At 35.2% G+C, this 18,806-nt stretch overlaps 1 protein-coding gene across 2 annotated transcripts in view; it reads right to left on the bottom strand.

The window, feature by feature from the left end:
• Positions 1–18,806, bottom strand: part of PLEKHA8 (pleckstrin homology domain containing A8) — a 63,369-nt gene that overhangs the window by 40,789 nt on the left and 3,774 nt on the right. For both annotated transcript variants that reach the window (XM_087944903.1, XM_026673586.2), the window contains exons 2-6: positions 10,828–10,944; positions 9,959–10,114; positions 9,122–9,240; positions 7,384–7,542; positions 5,475–5,515 (exon numbers count right to left, since the gene is read on the bottom strand). In XM_087944903.1, the coding sequence (XP_087801029.1) occupies positions 5,475–5,515; positions 7,384–7,542; positions 9,122–9,240; positions 9,959–10,114; positions 10,828–10,944 (592 nt within the window). The remainder of the gene's footprint in view (positions 1–5,474; positions 5,516–7,383; positions 7,543–9,121; positions 9,241–9,958; positions 10,115–10,827; positions 10,945–18,806) is intronic.

Genomic DNA, 18,806 nt, shown 5'->3' on the forward strand with positions numbered 1-18,806 from the left:
GAAGAGTGAGAGAGATGAGAAGAGAATACCGATTTTTGACCAAAATGCTACTTTAAAAAGAGGTGAATTATAGATGGCTGATTCCAGAAGGTTTAATGTTCACATTGCAAGAACAGAGACATAGAATTGACTCAATTGAGAAAACTGAATTGTTTTACACATAATTTTTTGGAGGGAAAGAGGAGGCGGCAGAAAAAGAAATTTCACTAATTGAATTCCAAGAGGACTGCCAAATGGCGACCAAAAAAAAAGAAGGTGCAGTAGGTGGAAAGGTGGAAGTCAAAGAACAACGTGAACCGAGATCTACGAAAGCTGCTAAACCTAACTACAAAATATAACCATGGAAGAGAAAAAACTATTACAATTAACATAAATGGACTTAACTCAGTTGTTAAAAGAAGGAATACTTTCCATAAATTAGAGAAATTAAAATTTGATATAATCTGCCTACAAGAAGTACATATCAAAAAGCAACATGAACAATTGTTGATACAGCCAAAACTAGGGAAAATATTTACTTCTTTGACACAATGCAAGAAAAGAGGAGTGGTTTTATGCATTAAAGATATTATCCCAGTGAAATTGATCTATACCGATGATGATGGAAGAATACTAATGGTGGAAATAATGGACAATAATATGAAAACACTCCTGATTGCAATCTATGCCCTGAATGACAATCAAGAAGAATTTTATAAAAAATTACATGTGAAAATAATTGAACTGGACTATGCTAATATAGTTATGATGGGAGATTTTAATGGAATTGTAGATAATAAACTGGACTACACAGCACAGAAAACAACAAAGCAAAACAGAAAGACTCTCCCTAAATCTTTTTTTAAAATGATAGATGAAATAAATTTAAAAGATACATGGAGAATAAGAAATGCTAAGACTAAACAATACACCTTCTATTCAAATAGACATTTATCATGGTCCAGAATAGATATGATATGGATGTCAACAGAATTGTTATTCAAGAAATAAATATTGAAACAAGTACTTGGGCAGATCACAACCCAATGACAATTAAATGGAAAGGACAAAGAAGAAGATCTAGATGGACGTTAAATAATACTATATTAAAGGAAAAAGACTTCACACAGTGGATGGAGAAAGAACTGGCTTTCTTCTTTAGAGAAAACAAAAAAGAAGATACATCAATGCAGAACATATAGGATACAATGAAGGCATATGCCAGAGGCTTGATAATAGACTATACAAGGAAAAGAAATACCATGAAAAGACTGGCCTCTAAGGAATTAGAGGATGAGTATAAAGGACTTGAAAAAGAGTTACAGAAAATGCCACAGAAAAAGGACATTAAGTTAAAAATGGATATAATTAAACATAAACTGGGTCTAATAGAAAAAGAACTAGCACAGAAAATCAGAGGTGCAAAACAGAACGACTTTGAAGATGCAAATAAACCAAGTAGATGGTTAGCATATAAATTGAGAAAGGAGAAAGAATCAAGGAAAATATTGCAATTAATAGATGACCAAGGCCAAGTTTGCTATGGTAGTAAAGAGAAGAAGGAAATTATACGAGACTATTATGGGAAACTATACACACAAGATAATATTGATGAGGAAAGAGTTAAACAGTACTTAAAGAATGCTAATCTACCCCAGATACCTAAAGAAATCTCTTTAAACAATGTTAGAAAGCAATATAACGATGATGGAGTTAACTGAAGCACTCAAGAAGCAAAACAATGGAAAGGCACCAGGCCCAGATGGACTTCCGGCAGAATTTTATAAAACACTACAAGAATCGTTGAACCTTCCATTGCTAGAAGTTATGAATGAAGTTATGTTAAAGAAGAAGATTCCCAAATCATGGTCAGAAGCTTATATTACACTTGTCCCAAAAAAGGAGGCCGATCCATTACAAAGCAAGAACTATAGACCTATTTCCTTACTAAACGCAGATTATAAAATTTTTGCTTCAATATTGTCAGAAAGACTTAAAAAATACTTAAACAATTTTATCCATTCTGATGAAAGTGGATTTCTGCCAAAGAGACAAATTAAAGACAATATGAGAGTAATCTTGGACACTTTGGAATACTACAAGGCACATCCTGAAAAACAAATGGCTTTGATATTTCTAGATGCACAGAAGGCATTTGATAATGTGAATTGGCGATTCATGTTATTACAGCTGGAACAGATGGGCTTTGCTAAAAAATTTATTCAAGCAATAGAAGCTATATATCATAAGCAAATGGCAAAGGTAATGATAGAGGGAGAATTGACAGAATCTACTGATATAAGAAAAGGAACAAGACAAGGGTGCCCACTATCACCTCTGTTGTTTGTGTTAACCTTGGAAGTGCTAAACAGAAATATTAGAGAAGAAAAGGCTATAAAAGGGATGAAAATTAAAAAGGAAATATTTAAGTTGCAAGCATTCGCAGATGATCTGGTTTTCATTTTAGAAGACCCACTAGAAACAGCATCAAAATTGTTATAATAGGTTGAGGATTCTTTATTTTTAATGATTGGGTTAGTTTGTCCGTGGTACAATTGGCTAAATCAAAGATAGACTACTTTGAGAAAAATTGTAGCCAAAGGCTACCTAAGCAGAGTTAATGAAAAGTACCGCTGACGATATACTTGAAGAAGACAGGATCTTACAGACAGTCACAAAAATATGGTTTTATTTTAACTGTTTTCCCCATTCTATCCCCCCCTTTCCCTTACCCTCCCTCTCCTCCCCCATTTGCCCTTCTTTCTTTCCTTCTTGGTCTCTGCCAAGGCCTGTTAGCTTTCTCTTCTGTATATAATTTGTAGATGTGTTGTTTTTAATGGTAAAATTAATAAAGTTTTTCATAAAAAAAAAGAAACAGCATCAAAATTGATAGAAAAGATAGAGGCATATGGAAAGGTGGCTGGTTTGAAAATAAATAGAGATAAGACAAAGATCTTGACAAAGAATATGCTATCAAGACAGAAGGAAGAATTGGCGGATCTATTGAAAATTCAGGTCATGAATAAGATCAAGTACTTGGGGATACATTTGACACCAAGATGTAGTACACTAAAAGAGAATAATTATATCAAACTTAAGCAGCAGATAGCACTATATTTGGCGAAATGGGAAAATTTACAACTGTCATTAATAGGGAGAATATCAACAATCAAGATGAATATATTACCCAGAATTTTATATTTGTTCCAAACAATTCCAGTTAGGCTTGGAAAAGATTATTTTGAGGATTTAAATAAAATCGTGTTGAAATATATATGGCAAGGTAAGAAAGCGAGAATAAAGTTAAAACTTTTGCAAGATGCCAGAATAAGAGGAGGATTTGGTTTGCCTAATTGAGAGTTGTATTACCAAGCTACAAATTTGATGTGGGTTAAGGCAGTGATCCCCAACCTTTCTTATGCCGCGGCCCGGTATCCCCAACCTTTTTATGGCGCGCCCGGTACCGGCATTAGCTGGGCGCCGCCATCTTTTTGATGAAAAGTGCTTCCGGTGAGCTTTCTACCCGAAAAAGCTCACCAGAAGCACTTTTTCATCAAAGATGGCGGCGCCCAAACCAGCGGCCCGGTAGGACTTGTTCCACGGACCGGTGGTTGGGGACCCCTGGGTTAAGGAATGGATAACATTAAGAAATACTAGATTGTTGACATTAGAAGGACATGATCTGTTGTTGGGGTGGCATGCTTTTTTATGGTATAAAGGAACTAAAACACAGGGGTATTTTAGAAGACATTATATATGGGAGTCTCTGTGGTTAAACTGGGAGAAGACTAAAAGACAATGTTATTTGACAATTCCAGTCTGGCTATCGACTATTGAAGCATTTTCTTATCCGATAATATACAAAAAGGAACAAACAGATATGGTGAAATATTGAATGAAAAGGGTGAACTTAAATCTATGCAAAAATTAGAGGAACAAGGTATAAAGATGAATTGGTTTTCATATGCGCAAATACATTCAAGGTATGATAAAGATTCTAAAACAGAAGGTTTTTATGATAAACTGACTGATTTAGATAAGATTTTGACAGGTACTGATGAAAAGGTGATTTAAAAATTGTATGGATATTTATTAGAAATTAAATTAGAAGAAGAACATGTTAAAAAAACAATGATTGCTTGGGGGAAGAATTTTGGATATGGGATTGATCTAGAGAAATGGCAAAAATTGTGGTCTCAAAATTATAAAATGACAATGTCAACAGCATATAAAGAAAATTTGTATAAGATGTTTTACAGGTGGCATTTCCCCCCGACAAGAATAGCAAGAATGTCGAAGAACAAATCTGAAAAATGTTGGAAATGTCATCAGATACCTGGCTCATATTACCATATGTGGTGGACTTGTGCGGATGCTAAAAAATATTGGACTAAAATCCACACGTGGTTGGAAAAAATGACAAAAAAGCATATAGACTTGAAACCAGAGATATTTTTATTGGGAATTTTACCTGAAATATATAGTAAAGAATTGAAATACCTGATTGTAAATGTATTAACAGCGGCTAGGATTGTATTTGCCAAAAACTGGAAAAATGAGAAAATACCATTACAGGAGGAAATCATTAAGAAAATATTGGAATGTGCTGAAATGAGTAGATTGACATTTGAAATCAGAGAACAAGACGATAAACAATTTTATAAAATTTGGGATCTATTCTATCAATGGTTAGACATGGTAATGAAATATGTAGATTCTTAGAAAATAATAAATATATAAAGATGTATTTTTTTCTTATTATATCTACAAAATGATTGTAGGATAGATTTGAGATGATAATATGAATTGTCATAAAACAAATTAAGTAAAATATGGATTATTTTGTAAAACATGAATAAAAGTATAGTCAAATGATTAACAATGATATTAATGTATTTAATATTTGATTGAAAATATGGGAATATATGCAATGTAATTGTAATTGAAGACTACGAAATGAAAAAAATTTGTAAACCAACCGACACACTGTATGTATGGAAGATGGAAGATGGCTTGATGTTTTTATGTTTTGTTTGTCAATGTTTGTCTTAAAAACCAATATTTTTTTTACAAAAAAGAAGCAGATGGTTCTATGGGTGTTATATGGATTTTGCAGTTTGTTGATATGCACTTATTTATTTATAAATAAGGTATCCATTTAAAATTATCTAATGGCAGTGACTTAAGAATATACAGAAATGTAAGACAAATTATTTGGATGGACTTTAAATACAGAAATTTTGTATGGACAGAGTTCAAAAGGAATAGAGATCTCTGATCATTAAAAAAAAGAAAGGAAGTTGGAAGATACTTGTGGCTTTCTAGATGTTGTCTGGCACCTTGAGAACTTTTAGTAAAATCACCTCATTAAAGCACCATTATTTGCAATAGCTTCTCCCTGTTATTGCTAACACTAATAGAGGGCTGGGATCACTACATAAATATTAGACATTGAGAAAATCTTCAACTGAATGAAGAAAAAATAAGAAAAGTACCTTTCTGTTACACTGCGGCTAAGTATGGCAGGAAGTTTCAGCTGCAAGGGAAAAAAATGATTGCTATGAGTTCAAGCACTGGCAACATTCTTCTGGGTTCGATACTCTACCTTAAGTTCATCAAAATATGGAAAAAATTAAAAAATTAAAACATTATATGTGAATACATATATAATGTATGAATGAGTACACCAATTCATTTAGTCTAATGAGTAAACGGGAAATAACTCAGCTAAGCAAACCTAAAATTCATGCTAATACCACACATAAATAGCAATCTTCAGCTATGAAAAATAAAGAAGAAAAGAAAAAAGGGATCTCATATAAAATATTAGTCCTGGAATATCAACATTTAACAATCCAGGTTGATCTTACAACACAAAACTTTTGTTGAGAGTACAGACAAGTTTATTTGTATCATTTTTATCTCAATAATTTTGTTTTTCAGTTTGAAATATTAATACTGTTCCCTATGTTTGGATTATATTTTTAGCATCTGAAAATGATATGACATTCATTTTATAAATATAATCAATTTAATTTCAGCGTTAAAGGCTGAAAGATCTATGAAAAAATGTTCAAACTATTTGAGATCCAAATTTGGCAGCTGACTCTGAGGTCTGTCACTATCTTTTCCCAGCCACCTTTCGCCATGCCGGTTGGGCAGGTGGAAGTCATCATATCTTAGTATAGCAGACTAGCATATTGGTAAAATAAAAGCAAAAATCACATGATATATTGCAGAAGGAAACAAATCCTGTACTGCACATTTCATCCCAGTTACAGGTTGTCCTTGACTTACGACCACAATTGAGCCCAAAATTTGTTGCTGAGAAATTTGTTAAGTGAGTTTTGCCCCATTTTATGACCTTTTTTGCCACATTTGTTAAGTGAATCAGTACGGTGGTTAAATTAGTAACACTACTGTTTAGTGAACCTGGCTTTCCCATTGACTTCGCTTGTCAGAAGTTGACAAAAGGTGATCACATGACTCTGGGACATTGCAACTGTAACAAATATGAACCAGTTGTCAAACATCTGAATGTAAATCACATGACCATGGGGATGCTGCAATGATTATAATCGTAAAAAATTGTCATGTCACTTTTTTCAGTGCCATGGTAACTTCAAACGGTCATTAAATGAATTGCTATAAGTTGTGGACTACCTATATACAATCCATGAGCAACAATGAGCAAGAAATACATTTAAAACTTCTGAAATATTGCAGACCACACCCAAAGCAGCACTTGACAAACCTGCTTGGTAATTGGTTTTTTTAACCGTGACTTGAAATGCAGACCTTTAAATGAACTTATGAACAAACCATATTTGTAACATGTTAAAAATGCATTGTCTGTTAATAAATTTCTCGCTCATATTTAATTTTTTTCTACAAAAAAGTAGACATTTTACAGGCTTTCTTGACAAAAAGATAATCAGTTCATAAGCTGTTTTGTTCTTTTCCAGAGTAATTTTCACATCTAAAGCCAAAAAACTGCCTGTTCAATTATATATGCACTTGGAATTGCTCATTCTACGAATATCTAATGAATGGTTATTATAATAAAAAGTCACCCTTTTGGCAGGTAAGACCTACCGTGCTTGTTTTCTATGATTATTTTCTTTGACAGAAAGCTACTGTTTCAGAACATATCAGTAGATAATGGTGCAAAATTAAAAATTTGGAGGAAGTTATCTAACTGTGTTTTGGAAGAAATCTCTTATCTCTTTTAGGTCTATCCAATGACCTGCTCAGCATTTTGCTTTGATTCTGACTGTAGATTGCCAAAAAGTATTGCCTTATTGTTCAGTTATGCTGAGCAATGTCACTAATTTGTGCCATATGCAAACATAAATTGCCAGTTCATAAAGTATTTTGTAGTATCTGAGATTGTATTAAACTTACCTTGTTTAATTTGCGAATAACTGAATATGAAGTTTCTCCTGGAGTATGTTGAAGCAATTCAGAAGAAAAGGCAGCATTTGCAATCTGCATACATTCTTCAAGAGTCTTCAGGAATGTGGCACAACTGGAGTTCAATAGTGCTCCCATATTAATTCCATGCTGCAAAATTCAAAATTTTCAAGGATTACATCATTATCCCAACTGCCAATGTTCAATATCAGGTTTCATTTTTTCCAGCTCAGATGACATATCTGCATTAAATATTTATTTATATAGCACATTAATTAACTGTTCTTCATTGGTAAATTCCAGAATAGTTTGCACTTAAATAGAGGTACAGCAATGGAAGCTGCAATTTTTTAAAAGCTAGAGTAGATTTTTTTTAGTGTTAGTTTCTAACAACTGGGAACGTATATGCTATCTAGAAATAACTGTTCAACTGAAATAAGTTTAACTGATCTGAAAGATATGAAATTTCAAAATAGAGCAATAATAAAATCCATTATTGATTTTAATTTTAAAGATGTCTGAGGAAAAAAGTTTTCTCTTCCAGCCAACAATTAATGCCAAGCAGATATTCTTAGGGAATATATTCCATATTGGAACTTGTCATAGCCAAGAAGTTATTTTTTTCAACATATATCTCTCATGAGGGTTTATAAAGAGGAAGATCTTAAACATTTTCATGTTCCACCAAAAGGATTCTAACTCTCATGTTTGCCAGCTTTCCTGACACAAAAGTACCCAGGCTATTTCTGATACTAAACTTGGCACTAAAGGTTCATTAAAAGCAAGAAGAATTATTCATATTGCATTGCTGACTGCTAAAACACACATATATATATTTACCAAGACCTTATTATCCAGGTAGAAGTGAGGCTTCCTGGAAAACTCAGAAGATTCTGTATCTTTAAAAATGCAGCCAGTCTGAGTTGTTGGCATGTCTTTTGCCTATTTGCCTTTCCATTTAAAAGGAGTGATAGGGCAAGACAACTCATATCAAAATTATGTGTAATGATATCTTGCATGAATTATGTGAATAAGAAGAATATACATAGCTTCTCTCTTCCAAGAGTATTTTCTCTGTAGCATTATTTCTAATCAAACACGAGATGAGATTTCTCAGTGTCCTTGTTACTTCTTTGCAATGTAACAAAAGGAGCAAGTTTTCGATACACTTTAGAGCAGAGGTGTCAAACCTACGGCATCACATGACGTATCATGACTTTTTCCCCCTTCGCTAAACTGGGCTTTGGCGTGGCCAGCGCGTGATGCATCTGGCCCACGAGTTTGACAGCCCTGTTTTAGAGATATGTATCAAGCACTTACCAAATACCAAATTGTTTAAAATATACCCAGGTTTAAATTTCTTATTACTTCCATATTACGTGCATGTGAAAATCAACTAATTCACCTGTAGACAGAGTTCATGGTGATCTGAACACTGTGACTCAGATCATCAAAAGAGCCAGATCAAATCTACTTTCAGAAGGCCTGAATTCTATTTCAAAGCCAAATATTGATTGCTGTATGGAAGCCACAATGAAATTTCTATCAAATAACTTTGTAAGAGCAGAAGAAAGGCCTGATACTAGAGCAAAGTTTACAATGACATAATCAGAATAAAACAATTCTTCTTGCAAACTGTCTCTATAAGATACTTGTCACTGAAGTCCTTTACAAACATCTCAATTCTAATACTTCTGACAAAAGGGAGTTCTTTTTTGAAACATATTACCTGAACATGTGAAGTTGTAGTAGTTGCTTTAATTTTTTCCACTTGCTGAACCAGGAGGTCACAATATAATCTAAGTTCTGCCATTTTTGTTTTCAACATTTCAGTGTTTTCTGTAAATTCTAAATTAAATTAGAAAAATCAGTCTTGTTAACATTTTATTTAATCAAAGGCATCTCCAATGGCTTCTCAACAAATAAACATTATTCCAAAGAATATTGTATTTAGAAAAGTGACCATATAATTATTCCTTAAATTGTGGAAGGCAGTATAAAAGAAAACCATGAAATGAAAATTTGATATAAACTAATGCAGTATATTAATTTTTGACACTAAAATAATATGCAAAGTTTCAAATTAGAAAACGTCTTTAAGAATATACTGTATAATATATTCTTGTATAACAAAACAAGGATAGTTTTTTAGATCTTGTTTTAATGATAGATTTTAATAGGTTATAATTTTCACTTGGTGGAAATTAGAAGTAATACTTGAGTAAATGCAATTTTTTATTAAAACACCCTTTTCTTACATTATATATTACTACAATACTTTTAATTAGCTGATAGGACTTATAAAAGAAGGAATTCATTGTTGTGCAGTTGTTAGATTGTCAAGTGTTCAGGAGACATCCATACTTAAATCCCTATTCATCATAAAGATTCCCAGGAATAGAAAATCAGAGAGACAATTTTGAAAGAAACAAAACAAAGCCTGTTCAAGAAAGCTTTTGTGCAGCAAGTAATTCAAAGATTGGAAATGTATATAAATAGAAAATGTTCCCTTGAGGGAAGCTGAGAAATACTACATTAAGTTGATCCCCATATGAGAATTGCTTGCCTTTTTCTTTTAATGTCCGAATATCTGTCAAACAAGCCTTGGCAGTTCCCAGGGCAACCAACCATTTTTGTCTTTCAGCTGTATCTTTAGCTTTGAGATAAAAACACTGTTCTCCAGGAATCATCAAATCCATGCGTGTATTATCTGTAGAATGAACTAATATCAACAGAGTCAGGTGGGAGATGAAACTCTCAATCAACATTTTCTACAGTCTAACATGTAAATTGACTAACTTGATTCAGACACAATCTGTCTGATTATATGCAGCCTTTTTCTTCCTTTCTTCTAAATAAACCAAATGAAAACTCCTGGAATTACTAATCGCAGTTCTTTTTTACAACCAAATTTATGGATGGGAAAAACAGAAAAAAAATCAGAATCATAGATCCGAATCACAATGCACCAGGAATGAATAAGTGAGGTGTTGCACACTATCTTAAGACTTGTAAAACATATTTTGCATTAATAAATCAAAATATGTATATCATATTAATGATTTCTACTTTGTCACAAAAATTCTCGTTTACCTGATATTACAGTTTTCTTTTAATTTAATTTCTTCAGTGAAGTTAATTTTGGGTTTCATCTCAGTTTAAAAACTAAGTTAATAAATTATTGGGGCTGTTGGTTAACTGATATTAATGTAAAGGTCTTCTTTTTCACATATAACAGGAAATAAAGCAAATATTATGATTTTTCATGCCAAAGAGGAAGAGAAAAAAACCCGGAACATATCTGGAAAAGCATGGGTCTATGGCACTTAATCACAGATTCCTATACTTGGCTTTTGAAGCTACAGATGAGTTTCTAAACAAAGTCATTGAATATAATAAGCAAGAAGATATACTTTGCGGATCTTGTCTCTTTACCTTGAATTTCACAAACTGCCATCTGAATGCTCCCCTTACAGCCTTTCCAAGCATCTTCCCGTGAGTCATAATAGGATAACACACCTCCTGCAAGAAGGAACCACCGGGGTTGCCAGCCTGGAAAGAAATAAAGCAGTGTTTTAAAATCATAACTGAAAAAATGTATATTTTATTGCAGGTCAAAGAATAATCCCAAACTTGCTCCATGGTTAATGAGTTTGCCCTAGCAAATACTGTACGTTCTACACAATGTATACATCAAATCAGCAGTTAACTTCATTTAAGCAAGCTGACTAAGGAATTCTAGGAGTTGAAGTCCTCGCATCTTGAAGTTGCCAAGATTGAAAAACAGTGATTTAGAAGCAGTTGGTTCAAAGGCCATTTTGCTCAAAAGACTACAAAGGAATTAATAGAACAATATTGTTTTTATGTTCTTGCAGCTTAGATATCCAATCTATAGGCTAAGAGAGATTGCAACTTTTCAAGATTTTTGTGAATCAACCAGTCCCTTTCTTAGCTGTCATTAATTTTTATTTAAAATATAAAATTAAATGAAATGGTTTGTAGGTGAGAAAAGATTAACATGAAAGGGGAATCTGTGTACTTAACTACTGAAGGGAACTTTACTCTTATTAAAATTCCATACCAAATTAGCTTTTATCCTACTTTTATGTTAATTATGTTGTACTCTATGACAGGGGTCCCCAACCGCCGGTCCATGGAACAAGTCTTACCGGGCCGCTGGTTGCTGGCGCCGCCATCTTTTTGGTAAAAGTGCTTCCGGTGAGCTTTTCCGGTAGAAAGCTCACCGAAGCACTTTTCATCAAAAAGATGGCGGCGCTAGCGCTTCCGGTGAGCTTTTCCGGTAGAAAGCCATTTCTACCCGAAAAGGCTCACCGAGCGCTACGCGCCATCTTTTTCACAAAAAGATGGCGGCGCCCAGTTGATGCCGGTACCGGGCCGCGGCGCCCAGCTGATGCCGGTACCGGGCCGCAGCGTCAAAAAGGTTGGGGATCACTGCTCTATGACACCCACAGGTAAATGCATCTCCTTTATAACAACTCCTGCCAAGTCCACTCTACACATGGATTTGCATACCATCAGATCTGCAAAGCTATTATACAAGAATCATCTGTGAGAAACAGATACCTTGTACGTATCTGCTCAAAAATTCAGTTTGCACTGGTTTCATTGAAGCTGTCTTTCAAATTAATCAGTATTACTCAGTAAAGGGAATTCTAAGAATTGAAATCCTGCTCAACTAGATAGCTCAGAATTAAATAAACCTAGAGTCTAGCAATCTAACTTACTCTTGCTTGGAGCAATGTACCAATATACATCCATTAAAACCATAGATACATACACCCCCACACGCTCCCAGATTAATGACTTGATGTTCCATCTAATACTAAAAACATAAACTGTGTTCTATTACTCAATGGAAGTAGATAGATATCATGAACTTCTGATGGAGGGTTGAGTGGGAAGAGAAAGAATTTACTTACTCAAGACAAGTTGTTTACTGGGAATGTTATGAATGTGAGAGCGAAAAAGAAAAAGAGGAATCATAGAAAAAGAGGAATCATAAGAAATAATTAGAAAACAAAATGAGATAATACTAGAGCCCAGACAGAAATAATTAACCAATATTGTAATTTTTCTTCTTTGTATTAAGGCAGCTGATATTTAACCTATATGCAAAAGGGCAACTTTAGATCTCAAGAGAGCAGAAATTATCATGTAAATAATGCATGGAATTCAGTAGATATAATATGTAATCATTGGGTTGCTGATTATCATAAATAATGCTGTTATGATTATATGCTAATTATGCTAATGTGATCACAAATCGTGCTCTAATTCTAACACAAGAACTGTTCTTTCTAGATGAACTGCATTTATAGTTTAGGTGGCATGTTTATGTGTGAGACCATCTGGGTGATCATTCTGTGATGCTATTATCATATCCTGCACCATGGCATAAAGACAGAAGGAAGAAGAAATGAAGCATTTCTTCATATTTCAGCTATGGGGTCTTGAATAAAACAAAATCACAAGTTTAAGTGTTACAAATGTTAATGTAACAGAAAGCATAATTTATAAATGCAAGCATACAAAGAGAGTATTTAAAACTTACCAGTGACTTTTTAAAGCATTTAATTTTAATATAAAATATCGAATATTTAATATTAATTTTTATATAAAATATAAAATTTTAATGGCAAAGAATGAAGTTTATTCATTTTTAAAATAACCCCTGAATTATTTTGTTATTTTTGCTAGAAAATTCTAAAAAGTATATTTTTAGAGAAAACTTTTCTAGATTTTTCCAAGGTAACTGAATTTTAATAAAGACTTAACTAAGACTTATTCCATATGAAAGAGATTTTCTCCATTATGATCCATCCCTAGCTTGGTCTTTGTCTTCCAATGGTGTGCTCATTGCCATTGTAATTGAATCTATCCACTTTTTGCTTGTTGTTCTATTCTTCTCTTTCCTTCCATCCCTCGTCATTAGAGCCTTCTTCAGAGAGCTAGGACTTCACATAACATATTCAAATTGAATAATTTGAGCTTGGTCATTTGTGCTGGAATTCTGGATTGATTTGTTTGATGATCCATTTGTTTGTTTACTTGGCTTAAACATAGTGTTCTCAAGAGCCCTCTCCAGCATTAAATTTCAAAAGTCTTATTCCTCTTCTTCAAAGTCCAAATTTCACTTCCATAGAGTGTCACTGGGAACACTGGCTCCTGAATCTTTCTGATCTTTGTAGGTATCATGGCATTTGAATATCTTTTCCAAGGCCTTCATGGTTGTTCTATCAAATGCTAGTCCACAGTGCATATCTGGACTGTTGGTTCCTTTACTATTGATGGATATCCTAATAAGCAGAAGCTAGACACTACTTCAATATCCTATCAATTAGAAATACAAACACACATACACGCACACTTGACATAAGAAGAGAAAGAGACCATTTCAGACCATTTTATGAACAATCTTAAGATAATAAATCAAAACATGAGAAAAAATGTTCCATCAAGGGCTAATGTTGCAGGATTGAACAGCTTTATAACAAGCAATCATAAAAGAAGAGAACTAGCATAATAAGAATGCAGTTTATATTCTGAATACAAAAGAAAATAATCTCAACTATACTATTTCTAATGAATGCATGCATGTCTAATATACATACACATATACATACACAAACATACAAGCACACACAGGGGTGGGATTCTACCAGTTCACACCTATTCTCTAGAACCGGTTGTTAACATTCTAAGCAGTTCAGAGAACTGGTTGTTAGAAGAAATTACTGGCCTCATCCTGTAAGGAAGGCAGGAAGGAAACATTCTGGCGTTGCTTACAGAAACTGCCTCTCCCTTAACCCTTATTACATTCTTGGCAGGACTAGACTTCCTGTCTCAGGAACCTCTCTGGAGTTTTTTTTCCTCTCCTTTGCTGATACTTTGCTTGTGTGGAGTGACCATTCAAAGTTACAATGGCACTGAAAAAAGTGACTTATGACCATTTTTCACACTTAAAACTGTTGCAGCATCCCTACAGTCATGAGAGGCCAGGCGAGGAGATGCGTGCCTCAATGTGAGTGATATTTAGTTGGCCACACCCAGCCAATAACATGACCACCAAGCCATGCACACCAACTAAGCCACGCACACAGACTCGGTTGTTAAAAATTTTGAATCCCACCACTGGAAGCACACATAGTAGAGGCACCCACAAGATTCAGTACTTCAATAAAAAATATTGAAAGCAGTCATGACCAGTGTCAGTGTCACTCTTTCCTCCATGCATACAATGTGAAGACACATGTAGAAAAGGAATTTATATTATGCAAGTTGTTTTTGGCATTTGGCTCCTTTAACCTGCCTTGGAAATGGTTCTGTTCTTATCTCTCTTGGAGAAAAGAACCTTACAATCATATAATTGCTACTAAAGCTATTTAAATTTATTTAAACTGTTGTTCCTCAAAATATTACTAAATTATAACCCTTAACTGTCATCCCCATAAGCTAGGATGGCCAAGGCTGATGGTCACTATAGTTCATCAATAATTGGGGATTATATAATAATGCATATACATTTTTAGAAATCTCTTGCAGAAATAATAACTTAAATATTAATAAATGTTTAAGTTCTGTTTCTAATTTAGAACCATTTTAAAGGATAGCTAGTGAACTGTAATGAACTTAATGAAAAATCAAGCACAGAAAAGAAAAACAATCAAATATGAAACCATGATTCAGATGTGTATCTTATCTATATTTCAAACTTCAACTATTGAATTGGTTTGGATCTTTGTTAGATAGCTTGATAACTATGTTCTTAAGTATTTATGTTGACATACTGAAAAGTTAAGTTTATACATATACAGTACATACACACATACACACACACACACACACACAGGTCTTAGTGTGTTCGGGTCTTTTCCCGTGTAAGATTGAGATTATCTTGGCAACGTTTTGACGAGGTCCCACTCACCATCTTCAGGCTGGTGCTTTCGGCTTCTTGCTTATGCGAGCAAAGTGTGATCGGAGCTGCCATCTCCCTATATATACTGGTGGGGAGGTTGGCTGTGTTGTCATTTCTTGATTGGTTGATGGAGTTGATGTTTGCAGATTGGCTGGCTTTTTCGTAAGAACATGTGTGGCTGAGGTAATGGCTGGGTGTCTATCCGCCTCCTGTGTTGTAACGACCTGGGTCATGGGCTGTGTGATGACCTTCTGAGTTCTATTGTTTTGACATCCTGGGTCTTGTGCTGTAATATCCTGGGTCATAATGACCAGGGTCATGGGCTGTGTGATGACCTTCTGAGTTCTATTGTTGTGACATCCTGGGTCTTGTACTGTAATCTGGGTCACTGGCTGTGTTGCAACATCCTGAGGTTTTGTGGTATAACCTCCTGAGTTCTGTGATGTGATATCCTGAGCGGATGGCTGTGATGTGACATTCTGGGTTTTGGTTTGGCTCCAAGTTTGAGGTCTGGCTGTGTGTTCATGGCATGTGTCAGTTTGCTTAGTTTGGGGATCGGGGTGTGTGGCAGCTGGTGATGCAGCCGTGATCTGGTTTTTGGATGGTGGTCGCCTTTCGTCTATGGGATGGGTTTGGGTTTGAGTCTGGTGAGGGAGATTGTTGGTGGCATCGTGTGTTGTTTTGGGTCCATGTTGGTTTTCGTGGCTGGGACACGTTTGTTGATAAGGACTAGTTTCCAGATGTCTGATAGGTGGGAGGTATCGTCCCGTTTATTCATGTTATGGGGTTGTTTCTCTATTTCGATGGCTTCCCTGATTATTCTCTTGTTGAAGTGTTCAGTATTGGAGATTAATTTGGTTCCCTCAAAATTTCATGTCCTGTGGCTTTAAGGTGCTGGAAAAGGGAAGAAGTATTTTCTTCTTTTCTGACTGCGTTCTTGTGTTCTGCGATGCATGCATTTATTCTCCTGTTAGTTTGTCCAATATATGTGACTGGGCAATTGTTGCATAATATTTCATAAACTCCTTGGTTTTCTAGCTGGATCTTGTCCTTGGGGTTTCTTAGGATGTTGGCTATTTTTTGGTCAGTGCTGAAGACTGTCCTGATATTGTGTTTGTGGAGAATTTTGCTGATTTTATCTGTGGTGCCTTTGATGTAGGGGAGGAGGGCGATATCGTTGTCCTGTTCTGTGTCTTGGTTTTTGGTTTTGGTCTCCCTTAGGATTTCCATTGGAAATTAATATGTTAGTGAGGATGTGTAATTCTGTTCTCAGGTGGTCTTTGTCAGCTAGGCGTTTGGTTCTGGAGATGAGGGTCTTGGCTACGGAGTTGATCTGTGCAGGGTAGTGATAGGATTGTGTGTTTAAGTAGCAGTTGGTGTGTGTTTTCTTCCAGTGGATGATGTGTCCTAGGGAGCCATTGGGTTTTTTGTAAGTAAATAAATAAATATATATATATATATGGCATTCAGCTTTGTTCGGATATTTTCCCACGTCATAGTAGTGGTGCTTTTAAAGTTGTAGCGCGTTTCAGCAGAATCTCATCTGCCATCATCAGGCTTTCGTATAGTGTTCGGCCGAACACTATACAAAAGCCTGATGATGGCAGATGAGATTCTGCTGAAACGTGCTACAACTTTAAAAGCACCACTACTATGACGTGGGAAAATACCCCAACAAAGCTGAATGCCATACATGTAAGTACCGAGAAAACTTAATAATAATAATAATAATAATAATAATAATATATATATACATATATATATATATATATATATATATATATATATATATATATATATATATATATATATATATATATATATATATATATATATATATATAAACTTAAAATATATAACAACTTAAAAAAAACATATTTATCACCCTAACTTTATTCATTTAATGAACTTCTAATGTTACCTTGGGTTTATTTTTAAACCACTCCTGATTCTTCTTTTATAACTCAGGAGGAAAAAAAACACACTCCTTTTTTATACTGTATGAAGATATCACACTTTCCTAATTCATCCTCCTTGTACTTTAGACTGTACTTATAATATAAATAAATCTTTTTAAAGCAAAATGTATTTGTTCAAGATTGTAAGATCATTCTGTTACAAAAATAGGCAGTGTACCCTGCCTCGCCCACAAGCCAAGCTAGAATGATCACACTGTGAAAAGCTGAGTGCAGTCAAAGTATGTATCTTGGACTAAAAAAAAATCTAGCCAAATAAAACAAAGAGGCTTCCATTGTGCAAAAAGCTAGCTGGGAATTCCTTTCAGTGAAAACCTAAAGGGTAGCAGAAGATATAAAAATTTCACAAAGTTCTGAAAATAATACAGGTAGTCCTTGAGTTACGAATGTAATGGATCTCGTCTATTCCATTTGTAACATGAAGGTTCATAGGAGTGAATCACGTAACTTGACTGTGATCACTCTCTGCTTTTACCCACACATTTGCTAATCGAATGTGCAGCTTGTTAAATGCACATGAGGTATCTTGGGATAGGGAAGGCCATGGGAAGGGGCTAGTGATGGAACAGGCCACCTACTTCAGAACACCCAAGGGCTTCCCCAACCCACAGATACCTCATTCTTCTCCCCACAATTGCTTCTATCCCATCCTACTGTGCCAGGTGACTTACCTTATGAAGATCTGTTTCCTATCCAACCTATTTCTTTGCCTGCTTCTTCCTTTCTCATCAGCGAAGGGCTTGATGAGGTCTCAGGTGATGAAAAAAGGGGGCTGGAGGCTGGGGCCTCCTTTCTCGATGGAGATCCACTTGGTCAGACCTCTGGTGACAAAAAAGGAAGCCTGGAGGGCCATGCATGGCCTTCTGGGCCTAACTTTCTCACTGGCAATCTGTTTAATGAGGCCTCTGGAGACAAAAAAGGAGTGCTGAGTGCAGTCTTCCAGGACTCCTTTCTCACCGGCAATCTACTTGATGAGGCCTTCGGCGATGAAAAAAGGCTTCCTGTCATTGCTCCTTTCTCAATGGCAAATTGCATCCCTTTAGGCTTCAACAGCCCTTTTCAAAAAGCCTTTGATGGTAGGAACAGAGATTCTGAGGGATGTGCCTGCTCCTCCCAAGCTCTGCTGGTGCCAGCAAAAGCTTTTTGAGAAGGGCAATCTTCCTACAGACTTTGGCAAGGAAATGGCAAATGGAGGGAACGCTTGGAGGACCAAAACCTTCCCTCCATTCACAGAGAATAGAGGCCTAAAGTATGAGATCACATGAGATCAGTAGCACAAGATCTTGTGCTACTGATCTCACAGTATGTTAGACCTCTGTTCTCCAACAGCATGTTAGAATCTCTGTTCTTCGTGGTAATGCATCAAAATCCCAAAGCAATGAAGGAAGGAAAGTGTGACAGAGAGATCTTCACAAAGTAAGGGAGTATCCACAGGCAAAGTGCCTGTGAAGATCTGGAAGGAGAGTGGAAATAGGTGGGGCAAATGTTGCAGAGCCTCTACA

The sequence above is a fragment of the Notechis scutatus genome, chromosome Z (genome assembly GCF_049901735.1).
Source record: "Notechis scutatus isolate UNSWTSFEM ecotype Mainland chromosome Z, rNotScu1.2, whole genome shotgun sequence".
NCBI classification, from domain to species: domain Eukaryota; kingdom Metazoa; phylum Chordata; class Lepidosauria; order Squamata; family Elapidae; genus Notechis; species Notechis scutatus.